This window comes from Lathyrus oleraceus, chromosome 1, assembly GCF_024323335.1.
Source record: "Lathyrus oleraceus cultivar Zhongwan6 chromosome 1, CAAS_Psat_ZW6_1.0, whole genome shotgun sequence".
Classification (NCBI taxonomy): domain Eukaryota; kingdom Viridiplantae; phylum Streptophyta; class Magnoliopsida; order Fabales; family Fabaceae; genus Lathyrus; species Lathyrus oleraceus.
This window is the reverse complement of record NC_066579.1, coordinates 348,297,520-348,321,504: the sequence shown is the minus strand read 5'-3', so window position 1 is coordinate 348,321,504 and position 23,985 is coordinate 348,297,520. Positions and strand designations below refer to the sequence as shown.

Here is a 23,985-nt window from a genome sequence, read left to right as displayed (position 1 = left end):
TTCTAAAAGATACGTGTGAGGGAGAAAGTGAAACAAATTGATTGTTTAAGAATAATAAAATAATATTATTGGAGAAAATCAAATATCACATATATCTCGAATGAGTTTATAACTGAAATAGAATCTATTAAGTTTAATTTATATCCGAATGACTGAATTTATAATTTAAAATTTCATTGCATTCACCGTTTCATAAAACTCTTCATTTTCTAAACATTAATTTTTACAATAATTGAAAGAATATAATTAAAAACTTGTAACTAATATTTATACCAAAAATAAATTGTAACCAATATATAATGATAATATTAAAAACTAAAAATAAAAATTAAATATGTTAGTAATTACTACTAAAACATAATTTTCAACAAAATAAATAGAATAAGAATAAAATTATCTGTTACTTTATATAAAATTTGAATACTTCGTTCTTTTTCAAAAGTATTAATAAAATGTTTATTAGAAACTTTACAAGAATATTGTTTGAAGATTTTAAGAATAAAATAATATAACAATTTTGAAAAATATTAATTAATTAATTAAATCAAAATCTCTCTTTTAAACATTCTCTCTTTTATTTAATAATTCAAACTCTCTAAATATATTAAAGTTGTATTTAGATTTTTTTTTACTATTGCATAATAGATAAATAATTATAGTTTTTATAAATAATATTACTTTTAATAGTGGTATCTAGATATTATATTATTATTATTATTATTATTATTACTCAAATATTATATTATTATTTATTCTTTGTATTAATATTATTGTTAATAGTAGTGACTGGTTTGGTACTTTAAGAGTAAAGAAATGGATGTTGATAAATAATTCTGTTTTGATTGGGGGTTTAATAGAAGATGTACACATAAATTAATAGGATGAAGTATCGCAATATACTTTGAAACATTAGATTTAATATATATAAATAGATGTTTGATGAATTGTTCATCGATTTGCATTATTTTCCATTAGTTGTTTGGACGCCTAATTGGTGTGTTAATTTTTTTTCGTCATGTTCAGAATTGTTGGTTAATGAATTTGTTATCGTGTTGACGGTCAAATTGATTTATCGTTATCAAAATCAAAATTTGAAACATTTATGTTATTTGGTTTTGCGTCCTTACCTGGGTTTGCTTTATTGAACATGTGATGTGTGATGTGGGAGTGTGTAAATTTCCTTTACTTTTTGTTTTTACTGGTTTTGACTATATGTTCTTTCGATTTACTGGATTAGAGTGATCCAAATTACCCTGAGGATTTTGCCTTAAATTGATCTCATCCATATAAATTTTATGTATTAGATTATTAAATTATATAATATATCCCTAAAACACACTAGATATTGTAATACCCCGCTACAGATATCAATATTAAATTTTAATTTTTTCAAGACTACAAGTTTAAACGATTATTTGTTAATGTTTAGATTGATTCATATAGATTTAAAATTAAGGTAAACACTCAAACAACACTTGACAAATCACTTGTTTCAAGAAAAATAGAGTAGCAAAAAAATATAGGTATGGAAATAACATCACATTATATTAATCACTCCACTTTATTACAATACATTAATTAAGGGCTTAATTTGCATTGACTGCAATTTTCTGTCCAAGATCGCAGTGACCAATAACACCACATATGAAGTAGTTGGGCCCCTTAACAAGTGTAATCCTATCATTGCCAGATGTAAAAGGACCTGATCCTCCACCAGCCTCACATGAATTGTAGCCACTCTGGCTCACTTTCACCACATTGTGTACCCTAGGGTCATACTTAAATACTGCACTTAAAAAAAATTAAAATTAAAACATGTCTTAGATAATAGTTCATTTTTATTATTAATGCATTTGAATACTATATAAGAATAAAAAACAATAAGGGATGCTTACCAAGTGTGTCGCCTGCGCTGAAACGTTTTCCTGAAGGCCAGTTTTGAACACCAAAGGACCAACCTTGCCCATCACCAACATTGTATGTTGCTGCATAAATCATCTTAGAATGAAATACAAACATACATAATAGTAACATTGTAACAAGACTTGTGCTACCAACACTGCCTCTTCCCTCACCCATATTTTAATTGATATTGATAGCTAGCACTGCCTAAATAATTCTGAGTGCTCAATAGAGAGACCTGAGTGCTAGTTTTATAGTCAATATGTGCCTTAAAAAATACACCCTTTATTTTTTATTATAAATAAATTCATTGAATAATGCATATCTTGTCCAAATATGAATGTCAATTTGAAATAATATTATAAGTTTTTTCTATTAGAATATCTTAATATTTTTATATTTTTATGTTTTTATATTTAGCAAATATTTTTATTAAAATAGGATTTATTACATCATTCATATTTATACATTTTTATTTAATAATATCTTTTAAATAAAATGATAAAAATAGTAAAAAAGCTTAATTTAAACATTTGGTAATATCGATTAGATGACACAAATATATAAAAAATAAAGATCAATTAAAATAAACTTTTTGAAGTCAATTCTATTTTTTGAGGTTACAAATTCAAGTTTTTGTCATTGATTGATAAATATTATTTTTAATGATTAAGATTTTTTTTAAAGTTATATATTTATAAGTATCAACAACTTCTTTATAATATTATATTATGAAAAAATAAAAATAAATATTGTCAATAAGAATTAAACTTTAAACAAATAACTTACACACAATTATTTCCATTAAGCCATATCAATAGAACTATCTTATCCATTCTAATAAAGAATGAGTCATGCTAACGAGTGTTTCAAAAATATTTTTTAAGAATTTTAAATAAAACAAATATATTAAAAAATTAAATATTTTAATTTTCAATACATCGAATACAGGTGATTTTTAAAAAAACATACTTTTTTATTCCTTAGAAAAGTTAATAATTTTAATTTCTAATATATTTAACACAAGTGTTTTCGAAAAAACATTTCTATTTTAAGCTATTAAAGAATACCTTGAAACACTAGTTAGTATTTTCCATAAATAATATATTTATTATTAAATATAATTCATAAAAATATTATAAAAATAAATTATTTATTATTGAATAAAAATTTTATTATTGAGTCAAAAGCAAACAATAAATATAATTCACTTTTTAAAATAATTCTTTAAAACTATTATAAAATATTTCATTAATAAAAATAACCAAAAAAATAAAATGGGAAACATTAAAAACTAATATGAAATTACTTCATTGATCTTCTTAACATGCACTCTTATAACACAAAGTTAATTTAATATAACACATGCTCTTATAAGATAAAGTTAATTTAATGTACTCAATACGTTCCAAAATAATTGTCGCATTTGAAAAAAATATTTGTCACGTTAGTTTTAGAATACAATTTTAACTTTTATCTTTCAATTTATATCATCTAATTAATACTCTCAATTTATCGTTTTCTAACTTAGTATTAATGATAATTCGAATACACAAATAATTGATAAGGATAATTTGATAAAATCATTATTCTATCTCTTTCATTTATTATATTTTTTTAATCTGCGTGAAAATGTCAAGTATGACATTTATTTTAGGACAGAGGGAATATCATTTACAAGTCTTTTCTAAACATCATATATCAAGTGTTTTTGTAATATTAATGAGTTTATTATTAAATATAATTAGGAGATTGAGTAAACCTATCTCATATATTAAAGTTCAAATAGAGAAGAAAAAGTTGACTTGGTGGAGGCACAAAACTCTCTGTTACAAGATAGAATGAATGCTTAGAAAATTGGGAGAGTGAAGAGTTGTATAGAAGAGTTGATCAGTTAGAATGCTTTAGAGGAGCAGACCCTAAGACAAAAATTCAAGATAGAATGACAGACACTAGGGGATGGGAACAATTCCTATTTTCATTCATCTTTGAAAAGTAAGCAGAAACAAGCAAGTATTAAAAACTTTTCAAACTAATGGAACTTTGCTTAGAACCAAGAAGGACAGTGAAAATGAGGTGCTAGAGATCTGTAGATACCTGATGGGGAATGCAACAAGTAGTCTAAATGGGATATATATTATAGCCATGAGAGAAGGAAAACAACGCTATCATGGAGGAAAGAACATCTCTCATAGCTCTTGTGACTATGAAGGAGATTGAGAAGGCCCAAAATGATATAGGAGACTTAAAAGTTCCTGACATGGATGAATATGGATCAAAGTTCTTCAAAGTTTCTTGGACCGCTACGAAAAAAGATTTCATAGCAGCAGTTTTGGAATTCTTTATGAATGGTAAAATGTATAGGGCTATAAATAGGCTTCTGGTTACACTCATCCCAAAAAGCCCTGAAGCAAAAACTATAAGGTATTATAGACTCATCTCTTGTTGCACTAACATATATAAGGTAATCTTCAAGGTGATGGCCATAAGAATTGCAAAGTCCCATACACCATCATAAACCAGAGTCATGCAGCCTTTATGCCAGGAAAAAAATACATGATCACATATTGTTGGCAAATGAGCTTATCAGATGCTACACAAGGAAAGGAGGTGTGCCTAGATGCATGCTACAAATGGATCTACAAAAGGCATATGACACAGTAGACTAGAATGTCATGAAGACCATCTTGAAGGAGACTGGATTTCTACGAAAATTCATTAGTTGGATTATGCTTGCTATGACTATAGTCTCTTAGAACTACACCACTAAAATAAAACCCAAGTAGCTAAAAATCACACCTCGTAGGATTTTGACTAGATATCAATTCACTAGAACTACCATCGACAAATTAAACTCCACTAAGAGAATCAGCAAAAGCCACAAAACAAAACCAACTCTACAATCAAGAAAAAATACTCGATTTGTTTTTAGTTAAGGCATCTGATAGAATTCTGAAAGTGACTCTATTCTACCTAGATACCATTTACAAACAAAAAAAAAATAGCTTCTCTTCCACTTCCTTCACACATTTGAAGCACCAGAAAATGCCATCATTACAAACCATCCAAATAGACCAGAAAACCAAATTTGAAACATTATCGACCTCGACCGACCACCATGAAGAAACTACAATCCTTCAAAAACCCTCTTAGAACACGAGGAATCTCATCCTGATGATCATAAAGGTTCTCAATTACATTCACATCCAATGAATCTTTGATGATCAGAAAGAGAAGATCATTGGCTCCGGAATAGCAGGTAACACGACACTCCCTTCCATTACCAATGTTCTTTTAGTTGAAGGTGTAATGATAAAATTTTGGAGATTAAGCTATTGATTAACTTAACTAACAAAGAAAGAGTCTCCACCGCGCTTTTCTTATTTCCAAAGGAAAGGGAAAAAGAACAAATAAAACCCATAGAAGTTTTAAAATAAAACTAATTAAAACAGAGATAAGGGTTTGGGGGTTGGTTATGCAAAGGGAAGGTATTGGTACCCTAAACATCTATAGTATTCTATAGGAACCTCTTTGAAAATCTGTGCATTTTGGCTTAAAAATGGTGTTGTTTGCAAAAGATTAGGGAGATGAGAAAAATAAATATTTTTATAATTTTTTTTTGTGTTTGCCAAGACTTTCTGAGTCTCATGCCTACGTGCCAACATAGTGCAAAGGAGGATTAAAACCTCGTATTTCGTGGTAAAAATAACAAAGATGTTTGTTTTGATTCATTTTGAATGAAAATACATTTTGTCATTTTAAGGAGAACACTTAAATAGCCACCCACAAGTATGAGAAATTTTCATCATCATGAGAAGGCTCCAACTTGGATAAAGATCAATACGTATGCCACTAACTCTCTTTAGTGGAAAAGAATTATCATCAATAATATCAGGATAGGAGAATTACATCTCAACTATTGAAATGACTCATCTCTAAACTCTTAGAAAAAAGCCAAAGGCCATAAAATAATTTGAATGAGTTTATGCATTTTTTAGTCTTTTGAAATTGTTTTGAATATACTTTAGATGTATTAGAATTTATTAAGAAAAAGGTTTTGAAAATCACTTGACAAAAGTCAAGGTTTATTGAGAAAGTGGTCCAAGTTTGAAAGTAAGAAAGTTTTGAAAAAGGAGAGAAGATTTTGAAAATCAAATTAGGGAGGAGAAGAAGAGACTATCCTAGAACATAAAGTAAAAGATAGGGAGGAAATATTTAACCAAGAGATAGTAAGCTTTATGACATAAGTCAAACAAGAATTACCTACTTTGGATTAAGCCTCAACCAAGCCAAATAAGAAAAGAGTAATTCATGTATCAGATGAAACAAAGATAATCAAGCCAAGTATTCAAAAGAAGTCAAAAGTCAAAGGAACCAGATGAATCTCAAGGTCTCAAATTACAAGCTCCCAAAGAAAGGGTCAAGGTCCTAGTTCTAAGTCTATAACTCCACAACAATGGTAAGGATAGTAACCTCAAGTCCATGAATCAAGAGAACCAATTTTTAGGGTTTTTTTTATATTTTATTAATGTGTTTGAAAGAAAAAAAAAGGGAGTCCAAATGGACAAAGAGAAAATAACATAAGCACAAATAATATGATATGAGATGCTAAAATAAAAGAATAAAGTAAATAGCAAGAAATAAAATCATAAGATAACTGACATTAAAGTAAAGTTAAGACAATAAAATGTTAGTAAGTTGTCTTAGTAATCAAAAGAGAAAGGAAATTGATCATTTCTTGGAGAACGCTTAACTATTCACCCATAAGTATGAAAATATGAACTTCTATATCAGCATGAGAAGGGCTCCAACTTGGATAAAATCTAAAAGTATGCCATTAACTCTCATAGGTGAAAAGGAAACAATATTTTTCATACAATACCATGAGGAGTAGAAGACTTACAACTCTCTTATGAAAATGACTTATTTTGGCGATAAATGTAGTGCTATGTTAAACAATCGTAATCAGACTTATATAGAAGTCACAACTATCTGAGGCCGGTCAATAATAATGTTTGTGTTAATACATGCTAGAGAAATGATATGTAAATCATTCTCCTAAAGCTATGCCACATAAAAAATGAAAGGGGATTGATCAAGCACAAAGGCTAGGAGAGTGGTCCATTACATCAATCCATACTTCATGACACTTAGGACAAACTTATCTATCAATCAAAAGTACCTTAAATGATCCATGAACAATTAGGAGGTAGATTTGAAATGATGAAGTTTCATCAAGCACCAATCCACACATCATGAGCAAGATGGACACGGAGGAGGTACCTTATTTTGGGATTTTTTGGATAAAAGATGAATTTTCTATGAATTTTAAAAGAAAATGAAAATTAAATTAGAAAAAGAAAAAGAAATAAAATCAGAAAAAACACGGAGGGTTGGATCTGTCATCATTATTTAAGGTGGCATATCCAACAATCAGAAGGCTAGGGCGCACAATGAAAATTAGCAAAAATGAAACACGAGATCTGATTCAAAATGGACCAATTAGAACATTTAAAATTGCCAACATGTAAGCAAACTCAGATGACCTGAGTTAAACTACGGTCATCTTCCCCGATGATCCCTCATTGGAGTTTCATCATTTGGTAAATTCAGAACACGAGACCACCACCAATGTGATTGTTTTCTCATCACAAATTCAACCTCACGCTCCAAATTCATTTATCTAAACTGAGCATGGGGAATTTCAGAGATGTTTTAGAAACAAGCAAGCCATAAAAACTTAAGTTAAATAATGAACACGACCAATCAACACCAGATAAGTTAGGGGAAAACATCAGAGTGTGAAGGACTACATTGTGGTAACTTGTTTGAGTTCAAATGATGCTCATAACTACCTTGTCTAAATGGTGATCAGAAGTTAATGAAGCTCGATCTAGTCAGAGCAATTCAGAAGGTCCTAGAGCTTAGGAATTGTTGTAAAAGCTTCAGAGAAGATCGAAGGTGCTAATGGAATTAAGAATCTAGATTGAAATAAGACGGAATTCAAAACACAATAGCTCAATTTTCTGAAAAAAATTCAGACTGAAGCAGGGCTTTCTTAGCTCTCAAAAGCTTATGAATGAATGCAATATGTTTCTCTATATATATGGAATGTATTGGGATCCAAATTCGTGTGAAGTGAAGCTCAATTCGTGCAAAATGAATTTGACCCGATTGTGTGGAAAGTGTGACTTAAAATCCATAAAAACTAATTAAAATCATGTGTTTTAAGAGTAAATTAACTTCTGGACACTTGGTTAAACATGTTTATATCCAAAACATGTGGTAATTTGGCTTGGAATTGAGATTAGTGAAGTTCAAAATTCGGATCATGGTGATTTCTTCAGTTCCAAGTCACCATGTTCAACTCAATGGGGCATCTTGCTCAGGAGGCTTTTGATCCCATTCTTCTTGCAATTTGTTTACATCATATGAAATATTACAATGTGCCAAGAAAGGTTTAATTTGGATGCTTTATCACAAAGTTAGGACATGTTGAAGTTTGCACGAAAATCTGGTAATATAACTTAGAAAATTCTAAGTCCCAAATGGCTGAAACTGACCTGTAATGTCTCAAAGAATTCCATGGCCTTCCAAGCATAATTAGTCTTTGATCCTTGAAGAAAACTTGTATAGGGCATCACAAATGATATTGTGCAAAAAGAATTAGCCTAAAATATTGAAAATTGAAGAAGTTATAATCCTTCAAAGTTGATAAAAAGTCACTTGAAAATAGGTCAAATTTCACTGTCCACAAACGACCTATAATGTCTTCAAGCGTTTGATGATCCTCCAAGAATAATTGGCTCTTGTCATGTAAAGATAAGTTATAGAGGATATTGAGAAAAGTAATATGCAAAAATAAGCATTAAAAAATGTTGAGAATTGAAAGAGTTGTAATCCTTTGAACTTTGACTTCAAATATTGAGAATTGTCTCTTGATTGAATTCCTCAAAGCTTGAAGTTACTTGTTGAAGAAATCATGGAAATAAACACATGAACCTTTGAATTCTCTTGATAAATAAGAAACCAAACTTTGAGGTAATCTTGACCAAAATGAGATTGAAAGATGCTTGAGAAACTTAGAGATCATGCTTTGAGAGATAGCCCCCTGAGAATCAATGGTTAACCACACTTTGACTTGAGGAATCAACACAAACCCTTGCCGAGGAACCATGTTTGATGCCCTTGATGAAAAGTCCTACAATAAACTTAAAGAAAACAAGACATGTTTTTTCTATTTTGACTAGTGGTTAGATAAGCCATGAAAATATAAACACAAAAGTAAAACACCAACAAAGAGATGCTTAATGATCCCTGCAAGAGGCAAACCTAAAAATGAGAGGGAGAGGTCCAAGATATGACCTTGTTTGTATACAAGTAGGCAAATCATATGTGGGATCTTAGGGTTAAAAGTTAGGGTATGATAGATGTCCCTATTTAAGTTTCTTTAGTTTGGAGATATGAAGATTAAGATCTTCGCCTCAACGAGATTGAAGAGACTTAAATACAAAAGACAAAAATTTTGGGCCTAAGATACCCCAAAAATTCTTATGATATGATATGAATGAAAACAAGGATCTCTATGGGGAATATAGCGTCATGAGACAAAGAACTGCTGGAGAGAAGCGGAGACTGAAATTCCGTAGGGGAATAACATATTCCAAAGGGGGACCCAGTCGGGGGTGAACAAGGTTCCATAGAGGAAACAACTTGACTCAGGAATAACTATTGTATTGGGAAGCAACCAATGCATAGTTAGAAAACAAACTAACCAAAGGGCCAAAGGGGGAAGACTTATCAAGGCAAGACTTCGTTAGGGAAAGGATGAATCAAAGGGGATGCCCAACTCCACTAGAGGAAGAATGTATTACCTAACTATCAGCCAAGTGTTAGCTTAACAAAGGTAATAAGCAGAAGGAAAGATTACCAACTACCATCCAAGTGATAACTTAACAAAGGTAACCAACCAAAGGTAGAAGGAAATATAACCAACTACCAGCCAAGTGATAGTTTAACAAGGGTAATAAGCCCAACAGGAAAGATTACAAACTACCAACCAAGTGATAGCTTAACAACGTAACCAACCAAAGGTAAAAGAGATATTACCAACTATCAGCCAAGTGATAGCTTAACAAAGGTAATAAACTCGAAAAGGAAAGATTACCAACTACCAGCCAAGTGATATCTTAATAAAGTTAATCAACCAAAGGTAAAAGGAAATATTACCAACTACCAGTTGAGTGATATCTTAACAATGGTAATAAGCCCAAAAGGAAAGATTACTAACTACTAGCCACGTGATAACTTAACAAAGGTAACCAACAAAAGGTAAAAGAGATATTACCAACTATCAGCCAAGTGATAGCTTAACAAAGGTAATAAGCTCGAAAATGAATGATTATCAACTACCAGCTGTAGTGGTAAATTTTTTGAAATTAAGCTATTAAATAACTTAACTCACAAAGTAAAAGTCACCACGACGCTTTTAATATTTCCAAAGCAAAGGGAAAAAATACAAACAAAACCTAAAGAAGTTTTAAAATAAAACTAAATAAATGAGATAAGGGTCTAGGGGTTGGTTATGCAAAGGGAAGGTATTAGCACCCTAAACATCTATAGTACTCTATAGGAACCTCTTTGAAAATATGTACATTTTAGTTTTAAAAAGGGTTTTGTTTGCAAAAGATTGGAGAGATGGGAAAACGGTTTTTTTCCAACTTTTATGTTTGCCAAGACTTTTGGAGTCTCGCGCCTATGTACCAAGAAAGTGCAATGGAGGATCAATACCTCGTAGTTTGTGGTAAAAATAACAAAATGTTTGTTTTGATTCATTTTTAATGAAAATGAATTTTGTCAATACTCAACTAGTCACCCACAAGCATGAGAACTTTGCATCATTATTAGAAGGGCTCCAACATGGATAGAGATCAATAAGTATGCCACTAGCTATCTTAAGATGGATTAGAACTTACTAGGAAAACTGTTTTGAAAATCACTTGACAAAAGTCAAGGTTTATTGAGAAAGTGGTTCAAGTTTAAAAACAAGAAGGTTTTGAAAAACAAAGAGATAAGATTTAGAAAATTAAAGAAGGAGAGAAGAAGAAGAGACTATCCTAAAGCATGAAGTAAAAGCTAGGGAGGAAAGATCTAACCAATAGATAACAAGCTTTATGACATAAATCAAGTAAGAATTCCCTCCTTTTGATTAAGCCTTAAGCAAACTACATAAGCAAAAGAATAGTTATGCATCAGATGAAATTAAAATAACCATGCCAAGTCTTCACAAAGAAGTCCAAAGTCAATGGTATCAGATGAATCCCAAGGACCCAAAGCACAAGCTTCCCAAATCAAAGGTCAATATCATAGTTCTAAGTTTATAACTCCACAACAATGCTAAGGATAGTAGGCACAAGTCCATGAATCAGGAAAACCAAGTTTCTTTTTAGGGTTTTTTCTTTATTAATGTCTTTAGAAAAATGAAAGTCCAAATGGTCAAAGAACAAATAACACCAGCACAAATAACATGATATGAGATGCTAAAAAAATAAAAGCATAAAGTAAATGACAGAAGAATAAAGAACATAAGATAAATAAAATTATACTAAAATCAAGCAAATATATGTTAGTAAATGTTAGTGATTTTAATTAGAGATGATTTTGTCATCTTTTAAAGAACACTCAACTATTCACCCACAATTATGAAAATATGAACCTCTACATCACTTATGAGAAGGGTTTTCCATTCAGATCGAAGTTGTTGAACCCTATCCTTCATAACTACATTGAAATGTTTGTGAATCTGATCTCAAATTTGATACGAGTGCTTGCAAGAAAGAACCCTAAGAAGCACGAACTCCGAAATTGGTGACAGAAGCCATGAGAAGAGTGTTTGGTCTTGCACAATCCACACCTCATACTCCTCAGATATGGTGTTGGGAAGACGATCTTCATCATATTTGTAAATTGGAGGAGTTTGGGAATTTGCAACGAACTTGTGAAGCTTGTACGAAAGGATAACTCCTTCAACTTGTTGATTCCATAGAATAAAATTGTTCTCCTGGAGCTTGATGGAAAGTTTTGATCCAAAGATATTGTGCTTGGTCGAATTTGGAAACAAAGAGAGTTGCGATTGCGATTCTTGCCGTGATTCAGACATGGAAAAACCAAGAACAAGAAAAAAAGGAGATGAAACGAAATGTGGTGCAGGTGCAAGAATGGAGCTTCTTTGAAGCTCAATGAAGAATAAGAAAAGAAAAATATGAAACAAAATATGGAAGAGAGGGAGAATCAGAGGCGATTGATACCATGCTAGAAAGAAATAATGTTATGCATTTCATACATTCACTATTATTACACTTTGTGTAAACTTTATTACTTACTGAATCAGTTACAACAATAAATCCCTTATATAGAGTTAATACAAAGAGTATAATTGTGTAACAGAAAATTAACAACTCATAACTTCCTAACAACTACAATTAACTCTAAATACAATCATAAGAGTTGACCTAAGTCAAACTTAGAAATATAGCTCTAATAAATTCTAATATGAAACCATCCAAAAACAAAGTTATGTAGAAGTTTAACTTAGCCTAGCAGACTAACTAAATTGATCATATTCAAATGAAAATAAATTATATTTTCACATTTTAGATTGACAAACAGACACATTATTCATAACATTAAGGTAAAAATCCCAAGATTCATCTGTTTCAGTGATCCGTTCTTGACCAAATGGATTCTCCTCTACATATTTCAGCATATTTTCAGCATTTGCTAATCCATCCAAATATCGTCGTATATCCCCTCCCGCCGCTGACAAAAAAGAGCATGTTATGTTATCGAATCAGGCATTTTAGGTCCAAACCCTAGACATTAAAGTAACCATACCTAGTGAATTGTCATTCTGATTCTTATAACTGAATGTATGAGGAAAGATTGATTGTATGGCTACAATGATTTATCAAAACATTAAACATAAGTTAGAACATGTTAAGACATGTGAAAACATTTATATATGATACCAAAACAATAATGATAAATGAGACAAAATAAAAAGAAGAAGAGTGTTTGTTTGTTTACAGGATTAAGCAGTGCCTTGTATGGAGAATCATCCAAAAACAATGTGTTGGATTCATTGTAATACCCTTCTCCCAAGGAAGATTAGGATCATAGTTTTCACTAAACATCTATAGTACTCTATAGGAACCTCTTTGAAAATATGTACATTTTAGTTTTAAAAAGGGTTTTGTTTGCAAAAGATTGGAGAGATGGGAAAACGAATTTTTTTCCAACTTTTATGTTTGCCAAGACTTTTGGAGTCCCATACCTATGTACCAACAAAGTGCAATGGAGGATCAAAACCTCGTAGTTCGTGGTAAAAATAACAAAAATACTTGTTTTGATTCATTTTTAATGAAAATGAATTTTGTCATTTTTAGGAGAATACTCAACCAGTCACCCACAAGTATGAGAACTTTGCATCATCATTAGAAGGGCTCCAACTTGGGTAGAGATCAATAAGTATGCCACTAGCTGTTGTAGCGGTGTATTCGTTACCATTGGAGATATTGACTAATTCCAAGGTAAATCATACAAAGTCGAGTCGCCACCGCACTTCTATTTATCCAAAGGAATGGTTAGAAAGCGAACAAAAACCTAAAAAAGTTTTACAAACAAAACTAGTAAAAGAAACAGAGATCTGGGTAAGGGGGTTGGTTATGCAATGGGAAGGTGTTAGGCACCCAAAACATCCTAGGTACTCCTAGGGAACCCTTTTCACACTTGTTGCAAAGGTTATTGTTTTGTGAAAATTATTTTGTGCAAACATGATTGAAGAGATGAGAAAAGAATATACAAGTTTATTTACATTTTGTGTTTGGATGGATAAACCCATTGCCTACGTACCCTCTTATGAAAAGATTAGGATCAAAACCTCATAGTTCGGGTAAAAGATTTCAAAAACAAATGAGTGGATTGATTGGTCCAAAAGCCTTAAGGTCTTTTGTTATCAAAGGGAGAAAACACAACCTGAAAAACCACAAGTCCACCATGTGAGGATAGCTTCAACATGCTAGTGAGGGGTTAACCCTATAATAAGCATGGAAGGCTCATTGTCCATCACTAAGGACAAAGGTGAGTATTATATCTACCACAAAGATAACTCAAACCTAATAGCTAAAGGTTATGAAAAGTTTGATTAAGAAGTGGACATTGGAACCACAAAAGAACATTTGAATGGGTTATATTAACCAATTAGAAGTATGTACAAAATGGTCAAAGTTGACCTAAAGATTCAATTCAAAATGAGTATTATGAAAAGAAAGTTTGAAAATCAAAAGCATAAGGCTTAGGTTTCTAATGTTGAAAACAAGTCAAATGTTTGCACAAAAACTTTTTGGTTTGGGTTAAAGATGAAGGAGGTGAAGAAAACAACAAGGTGAGGGTTAAGGAATGAAACTATACTAGGAGTTCCTCTCTTGAGATCATATAGATGATCCAAGTAAGTTCCTTTGGAAAAAGCAACCACACAAGTCTCATAAGAGATCCATAACAAAAGGAAACAGAATGCCAATATATGGACTTACACCCGACTCCTAACAACAAAAAGGAAACAGAATGTCAATACATGGACTTATATCCGACTCCTAACAACAAAAAGGAAACAGAATGCCAATATATGGACTTAGATCCGACTCCTAACAACAAAAAGGAAACAAAATGCTAATACATGGACTTATATCCGACTCCTAACAACAAAAAGGAAACAGAATGCCAATACATGGACTTATATCCGACTCCCAACCACAAAAAGGAAACAGAATGCCAATATATGGACTTATATTCGACTCCTAACAACAACCAACATACATCAAAAGCAAACACTTTAAAAGCAAACAAGAAAACAATCATCACACTCTATATACATACAAGAGGCTCAAACAAATGGGTGGGCTTTAGTCAAGAGGGGTCATATCAACCTCGACAAATAAGCGAAACTGTAATGACGTAATCTGGTGAGCTCTTAACCACTAACATTGAGAGTTAGGGTGAAGCTGATCAAAATGGAAATGAGGATGAGACCTCATGCTCTTAACCCTGGCCTGGGTGAGCTCATGACAAAGAAAGCGTGGGGATCCAGAAAGTGGGATCCTATTCCACTTGACAGACACTGGACAAAGATCTTGGGTACATGTTCAGAAGCATCAGCACGTAGTGCGAGCATAATGAACGACTCACTAAATAATGGGGGATTGACTACTAATCCCTTTTATCCGTCAATTGCCTCTTCACTTAGGAGGACTTATCAAGTAGCACATGCCTCATCTTGGAGGTCTTTGGCACAATCTGTAAACAAACACAAACAGAGCCTCTTAAGGAGGACTTCCACCAAAATGCCTGCCAAAAAGGTGACAGGACTTCCAGACTACATGAAGTAAGAGAATAGCTACCTAAGTGGTGTATCAACCATAATCCAAAGCTCAAGCAAGAGCTAAAAGCAAGCAACTAAGGTACCTGCACACAGGCTAACCAGTTAGTACTTCAGACATAAAAATCAAAAAACAAACAGTGAAACCAATCAACTGTACACAACTCAATGAACAATGCTCAAGCACTCAAATGAGCTCAAGCCTATCACTTAGAACCCTACAAAACAAAAAAAAGTTAGAATTCAAATCATTTGCATCTCACAAAGTGAGACCAAACCAACCATCAATGCTAAATGTCCAAACCTGAAACACAAAGCACAGTTAGTTTATGCACAAAACACTAGTACAAAGACTAGGTCCAAAACCAAACCAAATTATCAAAACAGAAGTCAATCTTTTGCACAATGCACATTCAAACACTTCATTCAATGTCCTCAAAAGGAACAACATCAATTCAAAAAGCAAAGGCATCAAATGGCTTATGCTATGCAATGATCACAAAATGTGCACAAAGTGAACTTCCAATTTAGAAAATTCAAATCAAAACAGAAAAGCATGCAATGGCTATGAAATTTTTTATGCAAGTTTCTCATGTCATGAACAAACATCATGCAAAAAATCAAATCCAGAAAAGTTCAAATGCTATGTGAACAAAAATGCACAAATGCAATGTCCAAAATGTGACACAAATTGTCACATACATCTTCATGTGTCAAAAACAATGATAGCATATGAGAAAAAAATCAACCCAGTGCTCACAAATTCACATTATGTATGAAGATCAAGCATATAAAAATCAGATCAATTGGCTCAAGGATGAAGATTTTACAAAGCATTGAATGCACATGATCAAAATAGCATGGCATGGATCAAAAAATTCACACCTTAGACATCAATAAATCATGAAAATAATGCCATTAAAAACTAGACATCAAAACAAATCTATGAAAAAAAATTGGAGTTAATTTGGATCATTTTTCTATTTTTTATGAATTTTTCTAAGATGAGCAAAATAATTGAAATATTAAAAAGAAATGGAGGGAAAAACATTATTTGAATTAAAATCAGAAAATACATCATCCATACGATGTGGCGCGCAATGCAATCAAACGGTCCATATTTAAAAAGCAAAATGCACAGCTTCATTAAACACGGTCAGAAGCACACATCATCAGTCAAACGGTACGCTTGGCAAGTCAAACAATTCATGGCCTATCAAACACACACGCAAGCAGCACATCAGCACACACATGGAATCCAGGTCAAGCAAATGAAACGATGCGTTTCATTAATGTATTGGCAACGCTCAGTCAGCATTCAACATACACATGGCCAAGGTCAAAGGAAATGGAGCCAATCAAACAGACATGCAAGTGTCTACGTGGACTCCACATGGACAAAACCCTAAACAATAACCAGACGCCGGAGCTGTAGCTCCGGTCGTCTTCCCCGGCTAGCTCCGGCGGACATCAACATAAAAATTTGCAGAAATGCACGAATCATACATCAATCGAATTGCATTTCAACAAGGATCTCAAATATCATAATCATTTCAACTAATTCATGCTAGGTTTTGCAGATCGAACACAAACATATTTGAGATCCAAACTTCAAGGTCATCATACATGCTCAATATTCATCCATTTTCAATTCTAATTATATCTACATGCTCCAGGCAATGAGATCTACACATTTATGGTCATAAAACATCAAAAGGAGAGATCGAATTTTTCAATTACTTGAAATGGAGGTTGCTGAAATCGTGCTATCAACAGCTCTAGAGCTCTAGATCTACGCCACTACCACTGTCTTGAAGCTTTGTGCAAAGAGAATCCACTGAAACCAACTGGATCTAGCTCAATTTTAAACTTCCATTTCCATGAAGATGCACTTGAATCTGCACGAAACCTAGCTGAATTGCTCAAAGTAAGGGATGAATCTTGCTCAGAATTGCACCAGGATCATGAATCTACAAGAATTATTGGTGTTTGTGTGAAGAAAATCAAGAATCGAAGAGAGAGAAAATTTGGAGGGAACTTAAAAATTTGAGATCTGAAAATCTGTTATGGAGGTTATGGATTAGGGTTTGGCTTTTATACCACTTGCTAATGATGCTGAAATCCCAATTAGGCCTTGGTTAAACATGATTAGGGAAATATGGAGTGAATTGCAAAAATTGGAAAATGAACCAACATGTCCATGCAACACGTGAGAATCCCATGCAATGACTTGAAAATCACTCAAAATCATCCAATGGTCATGATGGAATGGTTGTTTTGCTTGTATCATAAGCCAAATTTGAATTGTGGAAATTCCCTCCAAAATGATCACATGTGAAATAATGAACATACACACTTTCTCATGCATGGCAAAGCTTTATTTGAGAACTATTGGTCATGAGGAGTATTTTGCAAAAAGAATGGACCAAACTGGAGCTTTGTATCAAAAGTTAGGCCATTTTGAATTTCCATGTATACTCTGTGATCAAATGACCATAACTTCTCAACCAATCATCATATGGACATGAATTAGGACTTTTTGAAAAGGGGAGACAAAGATATACATCTTTCATGTTCACCAAAAATCCATTTGAAACTTCTTTGATGTTGAAAAGTCAAGTTGAATGTGGACCAGAAACTTGCCATTTTTGGAAACTTTGAATTACAGGTCACTTTCCATTTTTAGTAACTTTTGCCATGACTTTTGAATCTTCAAGATGGATGTTTAGAATGATGAATATGCCTTATATGAACATGATTGAGGTGTCTCAACTCAATTTCCCACCTCAAAGCCCTCAGTTGACTGCACAGTTGACTTTTCTGGTCCTCAGATGACCTTGAAATGCTTGATTAGCTTGAGCCTCTACCACTTGAGGAAATTGCTTCAAAATGGAACCCTAGCTCATGTAATCTCCATATAATAATCATGTGGTCCTCATCTCAAGAAAAATACCTCATCTCTTGCACAAAGGATATCCTTGAAGATCTTGACCTAGTGATTGCTTGAGCTACAAAACAAATGTTAATGACATATTTTTGTGCTTTTGGTTAGTGAATAAAACAAGAAAAGCAATGATATACAATTCAAGCATGCCTGGTGATCTCAAACCATTCACAAGAGATCCCTACCCAAAGGGAAAGGAAGCCAAGATGCTCAATGATCCTTGAGGCTATGCAATGCAATGCTATGATGCCATGAGGGATCTTAGGGACAAAATTGGGGTCTTACAGATGCGCCTATTTAAGGTCATTCTAGCTGGAGAAGTGAAGGTTAAAATCTTCGTCTCGACGAGGTAGAATGGGCTTAAATAATAACAAAGAGACAAATTTTGGTCCCTAAGAGACCTCATAATGCAAATGTATGTATGCAAAACAAACAAACTCTGTGGGGATATGGGTCCACAAAGAAGAAAAGAAGTCAGGAACAATTGAAGAATCCAAAGGAGTAATACACTCACTATGGGACAGAGACTCTAACGGGGACTCTTATGGGGATAGAAGAAAGAAATGCGTGAGCATGTCACGACTCAAAACTGGGGAAAAGAATCTCCAAAGGGAATAAACCCAATGGAAGACAACGAACTGACTCAAAGATGCGTGTGTTGGGGAATATGCCAACACAGCAAAACTATCCGCAATGGATACTTCGGATAAAAATCCGGACTCAGGCTGGGGAAAGATCTGAACAAAACAAATCCCCGCCGGGGAAAATGCGTGTATTGGGGAATATGCCAACACAATAAAACTATCCGCAATGGATACTTCGGATAAAAATCCGGACAAAAACAATCCACTAAGGGACCTCGCTGACGACTTCGTTGGGGAAGTCTAAAAAGACTCTCCAGGGGAAGCAGCGGGATGAGGTGTTACCGGTTACTGGGTAACAAGCTCAGGAAGAATGAATATCTAAGACCGGTATAAGGGTGAGAGATATCAATCAACCAAATCATCTGAGGAAGACCTAAAAAGGTATATTTCAACTCAGGGAAATCTGACTCCACAGGGGACCAAGGTCATAATAGGGAGCAGAAAGGAAGGAACACCAGGGATACCGGTTACTGGGCATATAATAGGTGACCAACCAAAGCGTGAATTGGGGAATAAACCCAAAACATTCATCATAAGAAAGGAGGGCTGAAAAAGCAAACTCGACTTACAGGATGGACATTCGATTCCAAAATAGGAATACGAGTCTTACTCGACTGGGGAAGAACAAAAGACTTCAACCAAAGAGTGCATGAGATATATTATCTATTACCGTCAGAACGTAGATAATATACTCGCATGGAAGATTATCCACAACCGATTACTGGGTTAATAAAGGATAAATCGATCGAAAAGGAAGGACATCGGGATACCGGTTACTGGGTATATAATGATGACCAATCCAGGGGAGAAACAATCATTATCAACAAAGGATAAATGAGAGAGGACTCACAGGGGATAAATTGCGTAAGGCAACAATCCAGGAGACATATCACCAGTTACTGGGAGATATGCTCAACAAAAGGGGGTAGAATGAATATTCGATTCCGCAAAGGGACAACGAATCTTACTCAACTGGGGAAACACAAAAGGCTTCGACCGAAGAGTGCATGAGATATATTATCTATTACCGTCAGAACGTGGATAATATACTCGCATGGAAGATTATCCACAACCGGTTACTGGGTTAATAAAGGATAAATCCACCGAACAGAAAGGCATCAGGATACCAAAACTAGGTATATAATGATGACCAATCCAGGGGAGAAACAATCATCACTGGCAAACGGTAAATGAAAGAGGACCCGCTGGGGATAAAATTGCTTAAACAGAGCAATTATCCACAAGAAGGAGGGAATATCAATACCGAATATTGGATAATGATAACCATCAAAGAGGGGATTACATCTACCGGATACTGGGTAGGAAACCACGGAAGAGTAACCGTCATCAACTAGGATGAACAATAAGATTAACTCTGCAAAGGGGAAAAACTAGGGTTTACTACTACCGGATACGGGTAGAAAACCACAGACTCAGCCGGGGATAGGATGAATGATTGCCGATTACTGAGCAATTATTCATTTATACCACGGGGAAACACAAACTCTGATGGGGAGGGAAAAAGTAGAATTTACAACTACCGGTTACTGGGTAGAAAACCACAGAAATAGGACTTACAACTACCGAATACTGGGTAGAAGCCACAAAAATCCGCCATCAACCAGGATGAACCACAATGGTCACCTCTGCTAGGGGATGAAATTAGGATTTACAACTACCGGTATAAGGGTAGAAAACCACAGAAATATGACTTACAACTATCGGATACTGGGTAGAAGCCTTAAACTCCGCTGAGGATAAGGTGAATAATTACTGATTACTGAGCAATTATTCAATCTACCACAGGGAAACGCCAGAGACAGTCACAAAAGGGCCAATTTAGGATCAAACCAAAAGGGCCAACTGAATCAAGACTCATCCTAATGAGGATATAACTCAATAGGGGAACCCATCCCAATGTATGTGTTGGGAGGAAACGGAAACAATCGTCGTCCACGAGGATATAACTCAGTGGGGAATGGCAGGAAAGGGTAAACACTTTCTGCTTAAGGGGATGACTCTATATTGAGAGATCAGACAACGACATCTGCTTGGGGAGATATATATCACCAATTAGCAAGAGACAACAAACAATAGATATATGGCAAAAAATGCAACATGAATATCTGAAAGTTATGATTATGCATGTATATGCGTGGTTTATGTATGATGAATGCTGACAAACAGACATATCTAACACAAACAGGTCCAGGAAAAGGCACATAACCATCCGGTACTACATCTCGAGAGAGAAAGCCAAGATTCCAATGGAGAGTATCCAATCTGCTGGAGATCCGAGATGCTAGGAAGCAAAGACCTTGCCGGGAAATCAGAGATATCAGGAAATCACAAAATCTCTGAGGGATGAATCATCAATCAATCCGGCTGGAAAAAAGTTCATTACACAGGCAGAAACTGCCACAAAAGCAACTCTACTGGAGGAATCCAACTAAGGGATAAAAGAGGAATCTGGTGATCAACCACCAAGTACCAAACTCACCAAGGAGATCACACTTGCTGAGGAGAAAAGATCGCTCTTCTACTGAAAGGGAGAGTGGTGAACATCTCAACAATCATACTACTCAGGGATGAATCATCAGTCTCAGCTGGCGAAAAGAGTTTAATGCACAAGTAGAATCTGCCACAAAAGCAACTCTGGTTGGGGAAATCGTCATTACAGATAAGATCCACCACACCAACAACTCTACTGGTGATCAGAGATACCAGGAAACAACAATATCTCCGCAGGGGATAACATCATCATAGATAAGATCCAACACACCAACAACTCCGCTGGGGACCTATCTGAGGAAATGAAGGAATTCTGGGGATCAACCACCAAATACTGAACCTTCCAAAGAGTACACATCTGCTGAGGAGGAAAGAATCATTGCTCTGCTGAAGTGAAAAGGGATGAATAAATCCTCCCAACACTCTGCTTAGGGGAAGAAGCCAAGAAAGGCATTTTGCTCGGGAGAAAACCACAAAAGGCTCCGGAGAAAGAGGATACAAGCAAACCAGTGATATGAACAAATGTCTTACCCTGTTGGAAACCATACCACCCTTGGGAGAGCATTGAGGATCTCCTAAGTATCTTTTTATCATTGTGAATGTTCACTTTATTTAAAACAATTTGTGAAAAATTCATTTATTAAAACAATGATATTTTATCAATTAAAACATGCAAAACATTTGTTGAATAGAAACAAATAAGAGTGCAAATAATTGGATAAAAGCTCAAATTCATTTGATGGAATGGTAGTCTGCAAATGGCAAGACTCCATAGATCTTTACAAGTTTGAAATTGGTGATATATATTGGAAAAGGGCTACATTGAACATAATGACCATTTCTCCACCAATTCCGGATTCGATGTATTCGAAGCTTTGGCTGACGACGAATGAACAAGAATCTCTGATAGATGACAGATGTAGAACACAGTCTTGTCAGGATGCAGTTACTTGCCAAATCCCTAATTTTTGCCTAGATTGCCCCAGGATGAGGTACTCAATCTAGCGGGACGCAAATATTCATTTTTTTTCATGTCTCTAATTTTTTCCTGGATCGCTCTTTCGGGTTTTCAATCCACCGAGACGCTCATTTTTGCCTAAGCTGCCCTTTCGGGTTTTCAACTTAGCGAGCCATTCTGTTTTTATTTTTAGGCGAAGTATTTCTTGACTGCATCTGAATTCACAGGACGAGTGAAATCCTCCTCATCCATAGTTGTAAGTATCAAAGCACCGCCTGAAAAGGCTCTCTTAACAACATATGGACCTTCATAGTTTGGAGTCCACTTGCCCCTGGAATCGGGCGCGAAAGACAAGACTTTCTTGAGCATAAGGTCACCTTCTCGGAACACACGAGGCTTGACCTTCTTATCAAAAGCTTTCTTCATTCTCTGTTGATATAACGGACCATGACACATGGCAGTCAATCTCTTCTCTTCTATCAAGTTCAATTGGTCATAACGACTCTGAACCCATTCAGCATCAGTCAACTTGGCCTCCATCAAGACTCTCATTGATGGGATCTCCACCTCTACTGGGAGTACGACCTCCATGCCATAAACAAGAGAGAAAGGGGTTGCCCATGTTGAAGTGCGGACAGATGTACGATATCCATGCAAAGCAAATGGCAGCATCTCATGCCAATCTTTGTACGTAACAACCATCTTCTAGATAATCTTCTTGATATTCTTATTAGCAGCTTCAACAGCCCCATTCATCTTGGGTTTGTAAGGAGAAGAATTATGGTGTGCAATCTTGAACTCACTGCACAACTCTTCCATCATCTTATTAGTCAGATTAGATCCATTATCAGTAACGATCTTATCTGGCACACCATAACGACATATGAGTTGATTCTTGATAAACTTCACGACCACCTGCCTGGTCACACTGGCATATGATGCCGCTTCAACCCACTTAGTGAAGTAATCAATTGCTACGAGAATAAACCTATGTCCATTGGACGCTTTCGGCTCAATCATGCCAATCATGTCAATTCCCCACATGGAGAAAGGCCATGGTGATGAAATCACATTCAGAAGTGTCGGGGGAATATGAATCTTATCCGCATAAATCTGACACTTGTGGCATTTCTTCACATACTTGCAGCAGTCAGACTCCATTGTCAGCCAATAGTAGCCTGCTCTCAACATCTTTCTAGACATAACATGTCCATTGGAATGAGTACCAAATGAACCCTCGTGGACCTCAGTCATCAACAGGTCTGCTTCGTGTCTATCCACGCATCTGAGCAGAACCATGTCAAAATTCCTCTTATAAAGCACTTCGCCATTGAGGTAGAAACTGCCTGACAATCTCCTCAAAGTCTTCCTATCTTTAACAGATTCCCCAGGCGGGTAAACCTGGTTCTGAAGGAAACACTTAATGTCATAATACCATGGCTTATCATCTTTCACTTCTTCGACTGCAAATACATGAGCTGGTTTATCCAAGCGCATCACGGTGATATTGGGAACTTCATTCCAATACTTAACCACAATCATTGAAGCAAGCGTAGCAAGAGCATCTGCCATTCGATTATCATCTCGAGGAATA

The 23,985-nt window shown here is 34.6% G+C and overlaps 1 protein-coding gene and 1 pseudogene across 1 annotated transcript; both read right to left on the bottom strand.

Moving 5' to 3' along the window:
* Positions 1-1,520: 1,520 nt before the first annotated feature.
* LOC127115735 (basic blue protein) lies at positions 1,521-2,140 on the bottom strand. The gene is made up of 2 exons (XM_051047205.1): positions 1,896-2,140; positions 1,521-1,786 (listed from the first exon to the last, which is right to left on the bottom strand). Exons 1-2 carry the CDS (start codon positions 2,077-2,079, stop codon positions 1,587-1,589), a joined length of 384 nt encoding a protein of 127 aa, XP_050903162.1. The 5' UTR covers positions 2,080-2,140; the 3' UTR covers positions 1,521-1,586.
* Positions 2,141-12,255: 10,115 nt separating this feature from the next.
* LOC127106201 (uncharacterized) lies at positions 12,256-13,094 on the bottom strand (annotated as a pseudogene).
* Between the last annotated feature and the right edge of the window lie 10,891 nt (positions 13,095-23,985).